Here is a 19,719-nt window from a genome sequence, read left to right as displayed (position 1 = left end):
AACACCTCTGTGAACATAGGTTCAGAGTAGCCCAAATCTGTGACACTGTATAGATAAATAACATAGAACAGGAATTCCTGTACAATTCAAGAACAAGTCTAATTGGTATTGTGGAATGAGTTCCCCAAAAGGGAAGTTTGGAGATTAAATTAGGAAAAGGGAATTGAATGAAAGTTTTATGCAGTTGTTTGATATGGAAGGAATCTACTGAGACAGGTACAAAGTTGGCTTTGAAAAAAAAAAAGTACTCGAGTTTAAAAGAGGGAGGAGAGGGGCCAGCCTCAGTGGCCTAGTGGTTAAGTTTGGCGCACTCTGCTTCATTCGCCTGGGCTTGGTTCCAGGTGCGGACCTACACCACTTGTGGCCGTGCTGGGGTGGTGACCCACATACAAAATAAAGGAAGATTGGCAACAGATGTTAGCTCAGGGTGACTCTTCCTCAGCAAAACAAAAAAGTGAGGAGTAAGGTCTACTTTGAATCAGGATAGAGGAGCTCCTTTTTTTTTTTTTTAAACTTTTTTTCCCCAAAGCCCCAGTAGATAGTTGTGTGTCATAGTTGCACATCATTCTAGTTGCTGTATGTGGGACGCAGCCTCAGCACGGCCAGACAAGCGGTGCGTCGGTGCGTGCCCGGGATCGAACCCGGGCCGCCAGTAGTGGAGCGCGCGCACTTAACCGCTAAGCCACCTGGCTGGCCCAGGAGCTCCTTGATGTAACCTTTGCATGGAAGGCCATGGGAAGCTTGTAGAAGTAAAGGTGACTAGATATCATTACTGAATACACGCAGCATACTTCTTCCCACAGTGTGTTTCATACGTTATCTTATTTCTCATCATAATATGCCTTAGTGTTTAGCAGAGGGTTTAGCTTAGAAGAGATGGTTTAGAAGGGGAATATGATAGCTGTTTTCAAATGCTTCTAAAATTCTGGTAGATTTATTCTCCATGCCAAAAGACAGCACTAGAACCAATGGGTAGTGGTTATAGGGAGGAAGATTCTGTAAATAAAAGGGAGAACTTTCTAAAAATGGAGTTTTTAGTCACAGGATGGTTTCAAGAAGAGACTGAAACTTTTATTAAATATGTTGTAGAGAAGACTCATACATGGGATAGTCTAGACCGGAGAAACCAAGGATAAGAGAGAGTTAGCTGGCCCAAGATAAGATTTGAGGTTCATGGAGAGGAATTGATGCTACTAGACAGGTCTTTTTAGGAAGGTTGTTATTTCTGTTCTATAGTTTCTGACCTAAATACTTATAAAAAATAGGAAAGGACTTGAGGCTAAAAGGACATGGGTGACAGAAAGGATTGGTGGATTTCCGGTGAATATTAGTACAGGTTAAATATTTGGGTAGTTATTTCTTAACATATTAATGAGAAAATTGTTACTGAGAGTGTATTAAAGATTTACTTATTAAAGGAACATAGAAGTGATTATTTAAGAGAAATGTTTCCTTTTCTTTTTCTTTCTTTCTTTTTTTTTTTTTGGTGAGGAAGATTAGCTCTGAGCTAACATCCAGTGCCAATCCCCCTCTTTTTGCTGAGGAAGACTGGCCCTGGGCTAACATCTGTGCCCATCTTCCTCTACTTTATATGGGACGCCGCCACAGCATGGCTTGACAAGCGGTGTGTCGTGCACGCCCGGGATCTGAACCTGAGAATCCCGGGCCGCTGAAGTAGATCGCGTGCACCCAACCGCTATGCCACCGGGCCGGCCCCTCCTTTTCTTTTTTTTAATCTAGTTTTCTTACAGTGTTGGCGCAAGTAATGTTTCTCTTTATAAGGAAGTTTTGTTTGTTTGTTTCTTCCTTTCCCTCCTAACCCTTTAATTTGAGCATTTAGTTGTTGAGAAATATTTGAAGTAATCAACTTGGGTCCATTTTTAACAGTAGAAAAAAATTAAAAATATCCAAGTTTTAGTGCTATAAAAGAAACGAAGAAAACATCATTTTAGCTAAATATACTTTCTTATTATTAAATCCTTAGGAAATAAATAACCTTGGGGTATTTTTCCTTTCCATTTAGCATTTCCTCACTCCACTGCTATTTTAAATTTCCTCTTCAGAACTAGTAAGTGGGCATCCTGTTTTAATTGGGATGGCAAACTTGAACTTTTCATAAAATTCTAAGGCTATGTCTACTTCTATCTTGCAGATAAATTTACTTGTCTCTCTCCCAGAAGGGTTGAGGAAATTCTATTTGTATTACTCATCACCTTCCTTGCTTGGTGGATAGATAAAATGCCTTTCTGAGGCCCCTTAATGGAGGACTGGAAGAGAGTAGATGACATTGAATTTGGATCTCTTTGAGCCATGCCCTTTGTTTGTATCCATCTTTCAACAAATATTTGTATTAATTGCTGGGATAGAACAGATAAACAGAGCGCCATCTTTGCCTTAGGACCAGACACTGTTGTTAGGAGGACAACAAAATGGATAAAATAAGGCGTTAAGAGCTGTAATAGAGGAATGAAGAAATGTTTTGGCTTTCTGGAGAAGAGTGATAAATTTGGGAAAATGAGGAAAGGCTTCATGGAGTAAATATTGTTTGACTCATGCCAAATAGAATGAGTAATAAGCACTCGAATGATGGCACAGTGCTTGGCACACAGTGCACAAAAATGTTTAGCTGTCATCTGATATGTCATTGTCATTTCAGATGAGGAAGCAGGCTCAAAGAAGTTATTTATACAAGATCTCATAGTTTATAAGCAGTGGAGTTGGTATTTCGGTGTAAGTGCGATGATGTGCTGGAGCTGGCTAAGTGAGTGAACTGCTTAGCTTTCAAGAATTTTAGCCAGCTGCTTGTTAACAGTCATTATTAAACAAATTACATAAACTTAAAATTAAACACATTGTATTAAAAAGTTTTAAATGCCTTTCTGTTTACATTAAATTACATTATAAACTAGTTTGTAATATTATAAATTACAATTAAACTACATAAACTTAGAATACCACTATTATTACCATTAAACCATAATAAATACTCAAATTCATCACTCGAGGTTATTTACACCTATCCTATCAATATATAATGACTGTGCTATTGCACATCTCTTCTCAACCCCACATTCAGTGATATCACATTGGTAGCTTGAAATCAGCCATGTTATTTACACAGTGGAAATTGGTAAATGCTATATACAAATCAGGACTTGATTTTTTATTTTTCTAGACTTAAGTAATGGAGAAGATATTAATGCAGGTTAAACTTAAGTGTGTCATGTCTGTAGCTCTGACATATTTTGAATAACACAAAAATTTGAGGAAATAGTCTTCCAGAATTTGAAAATTATCATCCATATTAGCAAAGAAGTTGCTCAAATCATTGATGAACCAGTGAAGTTCTGACATATGCCTTTGTTGTTTCACTTTTGTCTTAATAAGTAAATGATAAAGTATGTTGAAATGTCACCCAAAGAGCCACGGAGTCTCTCTAGCCCCAAAGCCCACAGACCTCTGTGTGATATATGGAGTTTGCCAGGTAGAATAGTGAAGAGAAGGGCATTCTAGGAAGAGGGGACAGCATGTTCAGAAACATGGTCTTGTGAATACTTAGGTTATGTTTTCAGAATAATGAAAAGTTTAATGTGGAAAAGAATGGCAAGTGATAAAGCTGGAGAGGTTGGCTGGGCCCAGTATATGAAGGGCTTTGGATTTTTATCCTATACTTTGCTTTAGTTGGATTGTAAGGGAGGGTAGTTAATGTGGAGTGACAGTTTGGAGGATAGAAGGATGAAACACTTAGTGAGCACTGACTTTGTTAGGCACTTGTATAGCCTTACTTTAATCCTCACAGTAACCCTGGGAGGTAATATTCCATATTTACAGATAGAGAAATGGAAACTCAGGTTAGCAGCTTACCTAAACTCAGCGATTAAATGAAGAGAAATGGGCGTAGGTGGCTCAAAGACCAAATGAGAGGCTTTTACAATAGTCTGGGAGAAAAAGACATTGAGAGCCTGAACCAAGACGGTGGTGATGGGGAAGTTGGATTTGAAGAATGTGGTAGACATATTTGCTGATTAGTTATTTTAAAAAAAATTTAGAGAATACAAGAAGGGCAGCAGGTTAGGGTCAGGGTTTGGAAATGTGTTGGCTTTTGGAAATAGTGTTGGGGTGCCTGTGGGATAGGAAGATGATAGTAGGATCTGGAGCTCAGGAGAGAGATCTGTTGATAAAAATTTGGGAGTTTTCCGCCCTCAGTATAGGTAAAGTCATGGAAGAATTGAAGATTATTCAAGAGTATTGCCAATAAAAAAATGGCTGAAATTATTGAGCACTCTCTCCAGTGTCTATCACACAGCCATCCTGAATACTTTATGTATTTGTAAGTAAGTTTTCATTTAATTCTCATTGTGAAGTACGTGCAGTTATCTCAGTTTTACAGATGAAGACACTGAAGCACAGAAAAGAGTAAATAACTTTGCCAAGTCACACAAGCTAAGAAAGCAGAGCTGGTGTTCCTGCTTCTGTAGTGGGGTTCTAGAGCCAGCACACAGTGAGAGAAGAGGGCCAAAGAAAGAACTCCCAGAAATAACAAAATTTAAAGGGTGGGTTAAAGAACACAGTGAAAGAGATTGAGAGGGAATAGTCTGAGCTTTAGAAAGAACAAGGGGAGGGCTGTATTTTGAATAGAATTTCAGGCAGTGGGGTATAATTGTTTATTCAGAGACTGCAGAGAGGTAGCAGATGAGGACTGCAAATGCCAGCAGCTCTCTGTTGAATACAAGTAACATGAGAGTGCTTTGTTGTTAGGGGTTTGCAGGTTTTGGTCACCACACGTTATTCAACAGACTCTGTATTTGTTGTTTCTATGTTGTTCTAACTCCTCCCCACCCACAAAGCTGTCTTCCAAGTTGTCTGTTCCAAGCCTTAAAGAGATTTAGTGAAGTAAGACCAGCTTTTATATAGTTATTATGGGCTGTTGTGGTAAATTAGACCATATAAAAATGTCTGAAATACAGTTGGGTATTAAAAATGGCAGTATTATGTTTTTGATATGGCTAAAGATTGATGCAAAGGGAAATACCATTTTTCAAAACTTAAACATTTTGGAACAAGGGGTTGTTAGCAGCTCTGGAATTATTTGATATCTACTCTAAATAGTTTAAACCAAGCATTACTCAAATTCGAGCCATTCTCCTTACCTGCCAGAAGTAAAGATCACTCCTGTAACAGTTTTCAGACTTTTTTTTTTTTTTTTTTTTGTGAGGAAGATCAGCCTTGTGCTAACATCTGCCAATCCTCCTCATTTTTTTTTTTGCTGAGAAAGACTGGCCCTGGGCTAACATCTGTGCCCATCTTCCTCCACTTCATATGGGACGCCGCCACAGCATGGCTTGCCAAGAGGTGCATTTGGTGCGTGCCCAGGATCCGAACCGGCGAACTTCAGGCCACCGCAGTGGAGCACGTGCACTTAACCACTTGCGCCACCGGCAGGCCCCTCAAACTTTTTAGCAGTGGAATTCTCCCTCCCCCTTCTCCCCCCCCCCCCCCCCCGCGATACAAAACCTTACTGAGAACCCCATTAATGACTGACTTTACACATTCAGGCTCATTTTCCCTCTGGGAGATCTCTGAAGCATAATTTGGAGCTCATTGAATGACGTGAATTTTTTAAAATGGAGGAGTGGCATGTGGAAATTGGGGTGGGAGATTTGTTTTGAAATTGAAGAAATGTAAGGATTTTGCAGCTTCAGCATCTCATCTAGGTGTGTTGGTTTGTTTAGTCTAGGGATGGGGAGGTGAGGAAGACATACATCTCGCAGAAGGTGGGGAGACTACAGTATTGGCTTTGATTGCCCTAGTTTAAGGGACAGTATGACAAAGGAGTGTTACCTGCAGCTGTTCAGGAGTTTCGTGTAGAGGAAGAGGAAAAGCTCTATTTCCTGAATTAGGGCAAACACAAGTGATCTCATCTTTTCCTGTGAATCCTTCAGGTTTGCAAATGAGCAAGGAGAAAGGCCCTGAGTGTGGTAGCTCAGGTCATCTCTTCTGCCTTTCTCCTCCTTCATCTTGAAGAAACAGGTAATTCAGTTTAAATTTTTTTTTTTCTTTGTGAGGACGATCAGCCCTGAGCTAACATCCGTGCTAATCCTCCTCTTTTTGCTGAGGAAGACCGGCTCTGAGCTGACATCTATTGCCAATCCTCCTCCTTTTTTTCCCCAAAGCCCCAGTAGACAGTTGTATGTCATAGTTGCACATCCTTCTAGTTGCTGTATGTGGTACGTGGCCTCAGCATGGCCAGAGAAGCGGTGCGTCGGTGCGCGCCTGGGATCCGAACCCAGGCTGCTGGTAGCAGAGCGTGCACACTTAACCGCTAAGCCACGGGACCGGCCCAGTTCACTTTAAATTTGCGTGCTGCTGCCATCTGCTTCAGACCAAATTCTTCTAGTTAGAACAACTAGCTCAATAAATAGTGCCCTAGTGCTTTCCATCCTTTGCTGAATGAACAATCCCTACTGAACTGATTTAACTCTGGTTAGCCAAAGGGAGAAGGTATCAAGTAATTATGAGATAATCACAAATGAAACAGTATAGGACAGTGTATATTAAAGTGCCAATATTACAGTATGAGACCGAGTACAGAATAGCAAGACCAGTTAGGACTAGAGTCAAGACATTTTTATGGAACTGGATCTGAGTTGGTTCTGGAAGGATGGATAGGAAAAGATAGTGGAAAGATGAAGGAAGAAAATGGCTAAACCTCTGAGTTTGAGTTGTTGGCTATGGAGGGGAAAGGGAAGAGACAGGCAGTTGCTCTTCTTTCCAACTCATTTACACTTACTGTTATTGTAATATCTGGTGGGTCTTATGAGATATTTAGTACTCTGCTACATATATCAAAGTTAAAAATTTGGCCGTATCACTTGTGTAATACATGAAACCATTTAGAAAAGGTAGACTTATATAAGCCTTTGCCTTCATGTGAACTTTTTTTGGGTAATCATGGGGTGGATAGCATATAGAATTTTTAAAGTGCATATAAAAAAAATTCAGTGTGCATATTTTTATTAATATTTGCAAATTTTGCCCTTGCATTTGTTTTTCATTGTAAAATATAACCAAATTATAAAAAGTATAGAAAATGAAAGAAAAATTATCCATAATTTTTCTCCGTTTTAGCATTTTTCCTTCTCATCTTTTGCCTGCACAAGTGGTTTATATAGTTATAATCATTTTCTATATAGTGTTTATTTTATCCTTAATATTTTTCCCTTAATATTTCAGGTCTTGACCCATATTTAGCTGTTTTTTTTGACATCTAGGCCCTTTACATATCTTATCTCTGATCCCTTGCAGTAATCCTGTAGAATAGTTAAGATCTGTATTTTACACTTAGGGAACTGAGATTCAAAAAGGAATAACTTTCTCAAGATCAGCAGCTAGATTGTAAAAGGGCTGGAATTTGTTTGCCCCAAAGCTTTTTTTGTTCTTATCCTTGCATCTTCACATTTATCATTTAAAATAGCTACCAACAGTGTTCTATTATCTATTCATACCTGTAGCCAGTCACCTCTTTGTGGGTATATGAGGAGAGCATAATTAGTTGAAATTTATTTTTTATTTATTTATTTATTTTTTTTTAAGATTTGATTTATTTTATTTTTTCCCCCCAAAGCCCCAGTAGATAGTTGTATGTCATAGCTGCACATCCTTCTAGTTGCTGCGTGTGGGACTCGGCCTCAGGATGGACGGAGAAGTGGTGCCTTGATGCGCACCCGGGATCCGAACCCGGGCCACCAGCATTGCAGAGCGCGCACTTAACCACCAAGCCACAGGGCCGGCCCATGAAATTTAAACCTTTATTTAAGCACTCAGGTTTAATCTTCTCTCATCGCAAGCATCAAAACGAGGGAGTTGGATCTGTTCTACCTAACCTTGTGAAAGTTGCTGCTAATGCCGGGCAGCAGAAATAAAGGGGAATGGATAATGTACTCTGAGAGGTTATAAAATTGGGAGCGTTTTAGTATATTCTACTCTCTCTCCTTTTTTTTTTTTTTCCTTTTGGTGGGGAAGATTAGCCCTGAGCTAACATCTGTTGCCAATATTACTCTTTTTGCTAAGGAAGACTGGCCCTGAGCTAACATCCATGCCCATCTTCCTCTATTTTGTATGTGCGGTGCATAGGTCCATGCCCGGGATCCAAACCTGCAAACCCCGGGCTGCCAAAGCAGAGCGAGCAAACTTAACCACTACGCCACTGGGCCGGGCCCTACCCTGCTTTCATTTTTTATGCAGACTGCAAGGTTACCCCACTTCAGTGGCAGAGAGCTAGAACTAGAACCCAGACAAGTTCTTGAGTAATTCAAAGTCCTTTATGACAAATGTTTCTTTACTTGGAGTCCATGAACCTGCAAAGGGAGGGGGATCGGGGAGCAGGGTGGACTTGGGTGAGAGCTTCAGAGTATAAACTCCAAAAAAATGGCAACAACGATTTAAAACAAACTTTGAGTCATCTGGAAAGTATTTACAAAATACTGGTAACTAGGCTCTACTTCCAGACTTACTATACTAGAAATTTTGTTTAGTAATCTCCCTAGGTATTTTTTACAGGATTAGAAGTGATTGAAGAGAAGTTTCTCAGTTTGTACAAGTTACCATCTGAGAGTACTTAAACACTGTAGATTCTTGTCTTCCCTCACCTACTGAATGAGCATCTTTGGAGATGAGGCCTTTGAATCTGCATTTTATCAGCTATGTAGGTGATTCTCTTGTATTTAAAGAACTCCTGGATTATGTATGTCATTTGTCAGTGTTTTGTGTGCCCCCCCACCTCAAATTTTTCGTGCTTATTTTTCCTACAAGTTCGGTTTCTGAAATTTCTTCCTTTGTACTGTAGTCCTTCCAGCTCCCCCCCTCAAAGTCTCTATTGCTTACTAGACTTGGGACTTCATCTTTAGAAGCAGTTAGAATTCACATGTGTCTGATAAGCCTGGCTGTACCTTTCAATACTGTGGCCTACCTTAAGGCTAAGAGAGTTATTTGAGTAGTTTGCCCATTTTTCATCAGCTATCAATATTATGAGCTTCCAGTGAATTGCCTATACTTTTTGTCCATTAAAAAGTGGCAGTGTCTTTGGCTTGATATCCTACATGTGTAACTTCACGTTATATGCTACTCTTTATGACTAATTCTAAGAGGCATTAATGTTTTAAGTTTTACATTATTTAGTGTTCTTGTTATTGTAGCTTCCTTTTTGTGAGCACGTTAATATTTTAGAGAGTTAGATAATTTTAAGCTATAAGATTTAGAGTCCACTAGCGGTCTTGAAGTTGCCCAAACTAATGTTAAAGGCTGGTTTTTAAAGGTGATCAGTTTTTTGGGCTGTGAGAAGGGATTCCATTAAGTATATAACATATGGCTTTAAAAAATATGTAGGGGTGTGTGTGTGCGTGTATATATATATATATATATATATATATATATGGTTGATATTATCCATAGAGCATGAATCCTAGATTCTGTGGTCTTATTAACGTATCATGTATAGTAGCGGAAAGGCTAGGGGCTCTAGAAGACCTGATATCTTGTCTGCCACTATCACTGATTTGAACAAGTAAATTTCTCTGAGTCCTAGCATTTTTTAAAAATAGAGAGAATACCTTATTGGGTTGTTAGGAGGATTAAATGTGTATATAAATGAAGTGTTTGCATGCAAGTCTTTTATGGAATGATTATTGTGATCCATAATCTTAGGCATGTATATGTATATATATATGCATAAATATACACACGTTTACTTTGGATCAGTCATCAAATTCTTCAGTAACTTTTGGCATGGTACTTATTAGTGCTACTGGGTTTCCATTTTGGGGTTCAATCCTTAGAATAGACTCAAGAGGGTACAAGAGTGAAAGGGAAGTCAGTTAAGAGTGTGGCAAAGTCCGGGTGAGAGATGATAATAGCTTGGACTAGAGAGGTATTAATGGAGGTGTTGAGGAGGGTTCCACTGGAAAGTTTTGAAGGTGGAGCTGGAAGAGAATATCATTTATCAGATAGCTGGAAAGCATATTCTAATGATTGTTTCATTTTTTCTAAACTTATTTGTCAAATGCAGAATATGCTCCTGTGGGAGTTGGGGGGTGGGATTTGACAAGCTATTAAAAACCTTATTTGTTTAATTGTGTTCTGAAGTGTTTTGAGAGATTGGTTTTATTTGTGAAGTTAGTTGTGGTTCAAATGTAGTTCTTATTGGAGAGCCAAGAGTGATTCAGAGAATAGTCAAGGCTGTCGAAGTACTTCTTTTCGTTTGGAACTAGTGTTTTCTCCTTTTAGTTAAGCTGAAAAGTGTTAATGTATCTATTTATCTTACCCTTTGTTCTGTTACTAGTCAGATTTATTATTCAGGTACTGAAAATAGTGGATTATTCAGGCTTTTTACTATTTATCCTTTTGGTGAAAATGTATATAGGAGTTCAGCTACTAATTAACAGTCTTGGAAAAGAAGTTGATTTTAGGAAAGGTTATTAGTTAATGTGTTTACTTCATCTTGGTGCTCCTACTTCAGTCCCCAGAAATTTATTCCAACTAAAGTTTATTTCTGTACCTAGAAAACTCAAAAGGGGATGAGAAGATAGAAAATATTTTTTTTTTTTTTTTTTTGGTGAGGGAGATCAGCCCTGAGCTAACATCTGTGCTAATCCTCCTGTTTTTGCTGAGGAAGACCGGCTCTGAGCTAACATCTATTGCCAATCCTCCTCCTTTTTTCCTTCCCCAAAGCCCCAGTAGATAGTTGTATGTCATAGTTGCACATCCTTCTAGTTGCCGTATGTGGGACGTGGCCTCAGCATGGCCGGAGAAGTGGTGCGTCGGTGCGCGCCCGGGTTCCGAACCACGGCCACCAGTAGCGGAGCGTGCGCACTTAACCGCTAAGCCACGGGGCCGGCGCTAGAAAATATTTTAAATAAAATATCACAGCCCTACTTTAAATTGGAGAACTGATGGAAAATATTTTTGTTCTCTTACCTATGGAAGGCAGAATATTATATATAACTCAGTCTTTCTGCTGTTAGACTCATTTAGCTTTCATTCACAGCATCAGAGACTATAAAGATGATTTCATAAACCATATAAAGCAGTGAAAGTGATTTTAGTATAATCACATTTTTTCATGTTAGCCTGTCTAAACATTCATTATTTTCAGCCAGGGGCACTAAAATTTGTCTTCTTTTCCATCAAGGCCCATGGGGACATAGGAGAAATTAGTTGAGGGCTATATAAGTAAATTTAATTTTGGGGGATAAACATCATATTTTAAAGTAAATAAAATTATTCCCAAAAAATAAATGTAAATATGCTTCATTTGTTTTTTATGGCCTACTTAAAAGTGGAGAGAGAGGAGTGATAGTAGAAGTGAGAAAGGATATTAAGCTAAATAGAGGAAAAGTAAATAAGCAGAGAGATCTACTAGGAAGAGATTTCAAATGTGCAGACTTAAGTAACATTGCCACCTTGTGGCTTTTAGGATATTTCCTCTAGAGATGAAGTTTGGTATTTTATAATCATAGATGTCAAGTGGAGAGGGGCTGAGTTGAGGTGGTTGGAGAGTGTGGTCCAGATATTGAGGGTTAGAAACTTCTTCCCCTGGTTTATACTTTCTTTCTTTCTTTTGAGGAAGATCAGCCCTGAGCTAACATCCATGCCAATCCACCTTGTATTTGCTGAGGAAGACTGGCCCTGAGCTAACATCTGTGCCCATTTTCCTCCACTTTATGTGGGACGCCGCCACAGCATGGCCTGACAAGCTGTGCGTTGGTGTGCGCCAGTATCTGAACCTGGGCCGACAGTATCCGAACCTGGGCCGCCAGCAGCGGAGCGCGCGCACTTAATCGCTACGCCATGGGGCTGACCCCTGTACTTTCTTAATATGTTTAAATTTATCTTTATTTCTTAAGATTGTTTCTTTAGTCTTTTCATTGTTATTTTTGAGATTGTGGACTGATTTCAAATCTCCTAGTGGGAATTTTGGGATGGAGTGTGAATTCGGAAAAATCTTGGCTCTGCTGTTTTCCTCTGCTCTCTGCTTGTTACCATCACAGTATCCTCAAGCTCTGGGAATGCATCTTCCCTTCCCTTTAGCATTTGGGCTGTTTTCTGGTTAACTGGGACTTTATAGTTAATCTTGTGTTTGTGCTTGAGGATCTTATGTTTATGTCTTTGCATCTGTGGACAGCCAGTCCATAGCAGGAGCTTAACCTGGAGTGGCCACTCCAGCCTGTTCCTACCACAGGTGTCACTGTAGCTGCCTTGCACATGGCTCTAGGGGGACTAGGTTAAAAAATTGGTAGGCAGGCATCTCATGACAACACCATGGGGAAAACCGGCTTGCCATACCACTTCCCCTGCTACAATGAGTTAATAGCATCTTCATGTATAAAAGCTGGAGTGTCCAACAAGACACAAATGTATGTTGTGGTTATGGCAGTTCCGGCTGGGACTTGGACCCATTGGAGATCCAAGTTTGCTTTTATGTGTTCTGCTCTTTTCCCTTTATCATATATCCATCATCATTCTGCGCGCCCCCCCCCCCCACCGCCCTTTTCTTTATTGGATATTACCAGGGTAGGATTGGTTGGTTAGAAATGTCAGTAAATACAGCTGACGTATAAGTGAAGCCCTTTGATCATAAATATAGTCACAACTTTTAGTGGAGCTGTTCCTAGTGGTAATAGGAAATAGTCAAAAAAGTGAAAGAAAACCTGTAGGAGAAAACCTAAAAGGTTTTAATATCCAAAAGTGGTTAAAAATAATGATTCTGGTGTTAGAACCTTCTCTATGTCCTCTTTTCTCATTCTCAAAGACTTGTAATAAGCTGCTATGCAGACTTTATTTTCATTTTTGCTAAAATACCCTTGTGTTTGACTTTTAGTGTAGGTCTGAGGAAAAACACACATTTCAAAATTTTATGAATTGTTAAATATTTTAGTGCAGCTAATTTTTGCAGAAGAATTAAATATAAACTGGCATTTTTCCTTCCACTTTAACTTGTTATTTTGAAATAATTTCAAACTTAGAGAAATTTCAAGAATAGTACAAAGAAGTCTGACATACTCTTCACCCAGATTTACCAATGTAATATTTTGCCACGTTTGCTTTATCATTCTTTTTGTTGTGGGTGATTTTTTTCCTGAACAAGTTCCAGGAAAACTTCCAGAGCAAGTTCCAGACATCACACCCTTTCATCTAAATATTTTGCTGTGTAGTTCCTAAGAGCAAGAACATGCACTTATAATCACAGTGCAGTTATCAAAATCAGGAAATTTAACATCGACACAGTACTATAATCTACAGATCTTACTCATATTTTACCAGTAGCCTTAATGTCCTTGATAGCAGTTTTTTTGTGGTCCAGGTTCGAGTTCAGGATCTTTTAGTTTTCAACGTCTCTGAATCGCAAAGGTTACATATACCCACACCCCACCCAACCACCTGTTTTATTTTATGTGATTCACATTTCTGAAGAGTGTATGCTATTTATTTTTATTGAGGTAACATGGTTTGTAATATTATATAAATTTCAAGAGTATATGTGCTATTTATTTTTGTAGAATATCCCTCAATTTGTCTGTTTCCTCGTTATGTACATTCAGATTATGCTTCTCTGGCAGGAATACTACTTAAGTGACTTTGTGTTCTCAGTGCATCACATTAGGAGGTATAAGATGTCTGTTTATGCCATTATGGGGAATGTTAATTTTGATCACTTATTTAAGGTGTTTATCAGGTTCTCCACTGTAAAGCTATTTCCTTTTAATAAGTGGGAAAATAGTATATAAATATCTTGTTCTTCATTGAAATTTTCACCGTTTAGTTTTAGCATCCATTGCTAATTCTTGCCTAATTCAGATATTAACTGTGATAGTTGTTTACTTATTAAGGTTATGTAATGCTCAAATTGTCACAAATTTGGGCAGTGGGAGGCCCTTCAAACAGGATCCTACTGATTCATTCCTGTTTCTAATCAGTCTTTTTTTTAATGAAACTAATGTTTAAAAAATCTAATCTAGTATTTGAAATCTTGTAAATTGCGTACCTTTTTTTAAATTGGTGCCAAATTCGTTTATTTTATTTTTCAAGATAGTATGATGTGAGTTGATGGTCTAGTGGTTAAGATTCGTTCTCACCGCGTCAGCCCAAGTTCGTTTCAGGGAACCACACCACCTGTCTGTCGGTTGTCATACTGTGGCAGCTGTGTGTTGTTGTGATGCTGAAAGCTATGCCACCAATATTTCAAATAACAGGGTCACCCATGGTGGACAGGTTTCAGCAGAGCTTCCAGACTAGACAGATTAGGAAGAAGGACCTGGCCACCTGCTTCCAAAAAACTTGGCTATGAAAATCCTATGAATAGCAGCAGAGCATTGTCTGATAGAGCACTGGAAGGTGAGAGGATAGTGCAGAAAGACGGGGCAGAGTTCCCCTCTGCTGTCCACAGGGTCGCTAGGAGTCAGAATCAACTTGACAGCACTAACAACAAATGATGTGAATGCTTATGTATCTTTGTGATCTCTGAGAAGATGGATGTTATCTTTAATATTTCTAAATATATAAGCTTATTTTTTATGTACACATCAAAACTGTATTTGGAAATAGAGCAATTTATTTAGCTTGCTGAATTGTATCAAAATGATGTTTTCTTGATGTTGATCAGGAGATTAAGGCAGCTAGTGCCATTTGTTTGTAATTTGCATAATTTAAAATAAACCTGGCATATAGGTTTATATTAGGACGCAGCTTGTACTTGCCTTCTTGGTATCATTGTATAGTTAAGATTCAGGAATAGTTTTACATTATGTTTGAGGCAAAATTGAACAGAGAGGTATTTGTGGGACATAAGTAGCACATTATAAAGAGGAACAAACTTTGTGTTTAAAAAATGAGATGATGCAGTAAGTGCAATTACACAATGCTGTTTTGAAGTTATTCTGACTAAATATTTTAAATGCTGTTATTAAGCATGCTAATGAACTTACATATAAATGTGTTTCTTAGGGAAAAACGGATTTGGCAAAGTGTAGGTTTTCTAATTTAGTGGTAAATTTGAGGCATATAAGTTGTATTCCTGGGGTTACACTACATTAAAATAAGAGATAATAGGCAGAATTTTTTTCCAGTTTTATTGAGATATAATTGATATACAAAACTATATGTATTTATAGAACATAATGATTTGATATGTGTATATATTGAGAAATAATTACCACAATTAGTTTAGTTAACATCCATCACCTAACACAGTTACAATTTTTTTTCTTGTAATGAGAACCAGAATTTTATTTAAAAGTCAATTGTAACCTGTTATCCACTGCTAAACTCATAAGTAGTTTGTGAGTAAGGTTAGTTGAAGACCTATTCTTTGCTTTCTAGGAACTTTTGATTGTGTTGTGACTAATTTTACGTGAAACAAGACAGAATGCAATTTAATTCTCAATTGTGGGTGCAGATTTAGAAGGACATTGAAAGCTGCAGTGGTTAAGGAAGTCTCAAAGAAGGAAGAGGTTTTGAACTGTACCTTGAGGCCAGACATTCTTGATTTAAAGAAAAATAAAAGCATAGGAATGAGATTTAATCAAGAAATACACCAGAGTCCAGATTTCCTGAAGCCAAAGGTAGATATTTTGATTAGTAATGGAAGAGAGGTTAAATAAATGGTATCGATCCAAATTATAAAAGACGAAAGCAGGTAGATGAGTTTAAAATTGCTATGAGAGGCAAGGTGCTGTTGAAAGTCTGACTTTGGTTGACTCCAGAGATTTTTTTAAATTGCGTTTTTCTATTATAAACAATATATTCATTATCAAAACTTTGGGAGTATATATAGAAAGAGCAAACAAAGGGGGAGGGATCAATACCGCAGCCCAGGAACTTGAAAATTTTTGAGGTCTCTTTTATGTTGGACTGAAATTTTTTTTTTTTTTTTTTTTTGTGAGAAAGAGCAGCCCTGAGCTAACATCCATGCCAATCCTCCTCTTTTTGCTGAGGAAGACCAGCCCTGAGCTAACATCTATTGCCAATCCTCTTCCTTTTTTTTTCCATTTTTCTCTCCAAAGCCCCAGGAGATAGTTGTATGTCATAGTTGCACATCCTTCTAGTTGCTGTATGTGGGACGCCACCTCAGCATGGCCGGACAAGCAGTGCGTCGGTGCGCGCCCGGGATACGAACCAGGGCTGCCAGTAGCGGAGCGCACACACTTAATCGCTAAGCCACGGGGCTGGCCCCTGGACTGAATTTTTTTTTTCTTGAATCGAATTTGATTTCCAGAGATAGGAGTATATGGGTGAGTCATTTTATTAAATTTGAAATCTCAAAATGACTTTATTTTAACGTCCCATGTCTGGTGTGTTGGTGAGTTTATCCCTGAATTCTAGATACATGAAGTGGGACGTCACAAAAAGACGACTATTCTTTCTGAATAAGCAATTTGCTGTTTTTATATCCATGGAGTAATTTAGTGGTAGGGTAGTCAGTCTATCACAAAGCTTCACTTAAATTTGTTGACTTTTACATAAATATTTGTAATAATGTGGTATAGAAAAAGAACCATATGGCCCTACATTCGAATCTTGATTCTTATTTAGTTGGGTAACCTTGGTCAAGTAACTTTTTTGAGCTTTAGTTTTCTTATCACTAAAGCAGGAATAGGGCCAGCCCTGGTGGCCTAGTGGTTAAGTTTGGCGTGCTCTACTTTGGTGACCTGGGTTCAGCTTCCGGGCATGGACCTACACCACTCAGTGGTCATGCTGTGGTGGCAGTTCACATACTAAAAGAGGAAGACAGGCAGCTGATGTTAGCTCAGGGCAAATTTTCCTCAGCAAAAAAAATAAATAAGGAATAATATAGCTCTTACAGGGTGGTTATAAAAATTATTATTATGTACAGTGCCTGGAACATGGAAGCCCATGAGTGGTAGTTGCTATTCATTTTAATAGGAATCATATTTAACTTTAGAACCATAGTTACCATGGGGTAAATGGGAGCGAATGACTCTACTCAAGTAGATTAATCAATGAAGTGTAAGTTCAGGCCTGTGTACTCCTAACCACTTGATGCTTTTGCTTTTAAAAAGCATGTAGATTGAGTCATTTTTAAAAATTCCAGTACATGAGATAGTGTGTGAAATGGAAGACTGTTTAGGATAAATTTATGAAAGGCTCATGAAGAATCATTCTTAAATGAGCATTTAGATTTATTTCAGGGAAAACTTAAGTATTGCAGTCAGGTTTCAAAAACCATCTCTAACTGAATTTTAAACTCTCCTTAGGGAAAGGGAATAATGTTCTTGTTATGGACTAAGCTTTCTATATGTCACCTCATTAATTCTCCCACAGCCCTGTGAGATACATATCCTCACTTTACAAAAAAGTAAATTGAGGTTTATGACTATGTCTAAGGCCTTCGGACTCCTGTGAGAGGACTCTAGTACTGTTAGGGTTTTTTTAGTGTACTATATATGGTCCTTCCCTTCTTGAGACTATTGATATATGTTTTTTTTTTTTTTTTTTTTTTTTAAAGATTTTATTTATTCATTTTTTTCCCCCCAAAGCCCCAGTAGATAGTTGTATGTCATAGGTTCGCCTCCTTCTAGTTGCTATACGTGGGACTCGGCCTCGGGTTGGACGGAGAAGTGGTGCCTTGGGGCGTGCCCGGGATCCGAACCGGGCCGCCAGCATCAGAGCGCGCGCACTTAACCGCTAAGCCACGGAGCCGGCCCTGATATATGTTTGAGTTACTCCCGTTAGGCCCATATTTTTGGGGACTGACAAGTATTAGCCTAAACCAACTATAATAGGAAAACACACCTGTTTAGTCACGTAAGAAATTTTATAGTCAAAGAAAAATAATTTCATATCATGCTTCAGTGTTACTACTTTGGTTTAAAATATAAGAAGTAAAAGTTTTTCTGGAATATTCTGTCTAGCAGAGATAATTAAATTTCTGTTGAGTTATTCTATGAAGTTTTAATTCTTAAGCAAGAATGTTCAGATAAGTTTTAACTAATTATTTCAAATTTTTTTTTTTTTTTTTTTTTTACCTCTGTAGGAACGTCAAGGTCGTGGGAAATAAAAGGCAGTTCTGCACAGACTGCAGCAACGGTTGCATCTGCGTATCCTAAGAGGAAAAAAATGACCTTCAAAAGAATTAGGACTTTTTTCTTAATTTCATTGACTTCAGAGACGATTGCAGACTTGCAGTTTAAGTATTGGAATTTCACAAAAGACATAGGACTTAACTGGAAAATGAAAAAAAAAAGAAAAAGAAAAAACTAAACAAAAAATCCCTCTAGGTAGCTTAGGTGAAAAATGTCCCTTTTATTTTGGCTTTGGTTGTGATTTCAGAGCATAATGCTTTGTTTTTTTGTCTTTTTACTATGTTTTTCGGATTTTAAAGTCCGTAAGTGCATACAGTTTTCTCTAATTTTTAAACCCTTTCCTCCCCCCATTTTGACATTTGCACTTGGAGAACACTTGAGTTTCGAAGGTTTTGGGCCTCCACCCCAGAAAGTGGGAATTTGGTTTTTCCCTTCCGAACTGGAAGAACATTTTTATGAAGAATTTTTGTCTTGGAGATTTAACAGTGTTACCCAAGGTTGTGTCTTTAAGGGTGGTTCATTTTCTCTGACCCTTTGTTACTCAAAGTAAAGTACTAGGAGTCCTAAGAAATGTTCTGTTCTTGTACATTATACTGATTAAGTCAGGATTAATTTGATTTCAAAGCTAAGAACAGTGGTAAAAACTTGTTTACAGAAATGCATTTTGGAAGAGAAAAATATTGTAAAATGTGTAGTGAATGTTTTTTCAGTTTCTTGTTCAGCCAATGAGGAAAGGGCATTGCCTTTCTTTTTACCATTAATCACTTCTCAATAAACGTGAGATCCTGTTGAGCATCACTTCTAGTACCATTTATTAGTATTATTTGAGTCTGCTATATTTTATGAAAGATTTGGAGTGTAAGGAGTTTTAAGAGGAGATGGCAACTATTTTTAGAAAGTTTGTTGAGATGAAATAGTTCAGACTTGCTTTTGTACCCAGGGCTGGATAACCATGACCTCTGCAAAGCAAGGTGGGCCAAAATTCATAATGCTTTATTTCTGTATACTTCCTAGAGAAGGTAGAGCCCTGCTAAATCATTCAACAAATATCTGATTGTATTTATCAGGTGCCAGGCACTGTGCTAACCGTGTAGAAGCAAGTGTTTAATCTGAAATATGGCTTATTTAGATAGGATTCCACATGGATGCAGATCCAAGAATAAGAAATTGCAGTGGGCTTGGGTCTTTATGAAACATATAACCATAATGGTGCTTGATTCACCCTTGTTTATTTCCTAAGGTTTGGGGCTTCTCTGCTTTAAAGATTTTTGGCCCTTAAGATGTCCCAGTTTTGGAGAGTTAGTTAAATGTGTGAGAACTTATATAATAAGAAAGGGTTCTGAAAATGGGTTTTAATACTGTTGGACAGTGTTTTGCCCTCAAATGACTTATGCATATTATTCTACACAGACCAGGCTACTAAATCAAGGGTGCGATAAAATTAGCAAATGCTGATTTGTAATTAGCATTATAGTCCAGTTTGAGAACTTTTTGCTGCTTGAGACACAGTACAGTATACCTACATATTCCTATTTGCCAAGCTTTTTGAAATACATTCCCCCCAAACTGGGGAGTCCTTTGTATTTTCATCAGTTTGAAGATGCCCAGTTTCTGAATTAGAAAT

General features: G+C 38.1%; 1 protein-coding gene across 2 annotated transcripts in view; it reads left to right on the top strand.

The window, feature by feature from the left end:
• The window catches only part of YTHDF2 (YTH N6-methyladenosine RNA binding protein F2), a 28,562-nt gene extending 9,669 nt beyond the window's left edge, over nucleotides 1-18,893 (top strand). The window contains exons 5-6 of one of the 2 annotated variants that reach the window (XM_087446434.1): nucleotides 3,617-3,624; nucleotides 18,047-18,893. In XM_087446434.1, the coding sequence (XP_087302560.1) occupies nucleotides 3,617-3,624; nucleotides 18,047-18,119 (81 nt within the window). In that variant the 3' untranslated portion in view covers nucleotides 18,120-18,893. The remainder of the gene's footprint in view (nucleotides 1-3,616; nucleotides 3,625-18,046) is intronic. The other variant, XM_004425844.3, reaches the window with a different exon arrangement.
• Nucleotides 18,894-19,719: the final 826 nt, after the last annotated feature.

Source organism: Ceratotherium simum, chromosome 22 (assembly GCF_057802395.1).
Source record: "Ceratotherium simum simum isolate JZ-2026a chromosome 22, ASM5780239v1, whole genome shotgun sequence".
Lineage (NCBI taxonomy): Eukaryota > Metazoa > Chordata > Mammalia > Perissodactyla > Rhinocerotidae > Ceratotherium > Ceratotherium simum.
The sequence above is the reverse complement of the archived record's forward strand: the minus strand, read 5'-3'. Positions and strand labels throughout refer to the sequence as shown.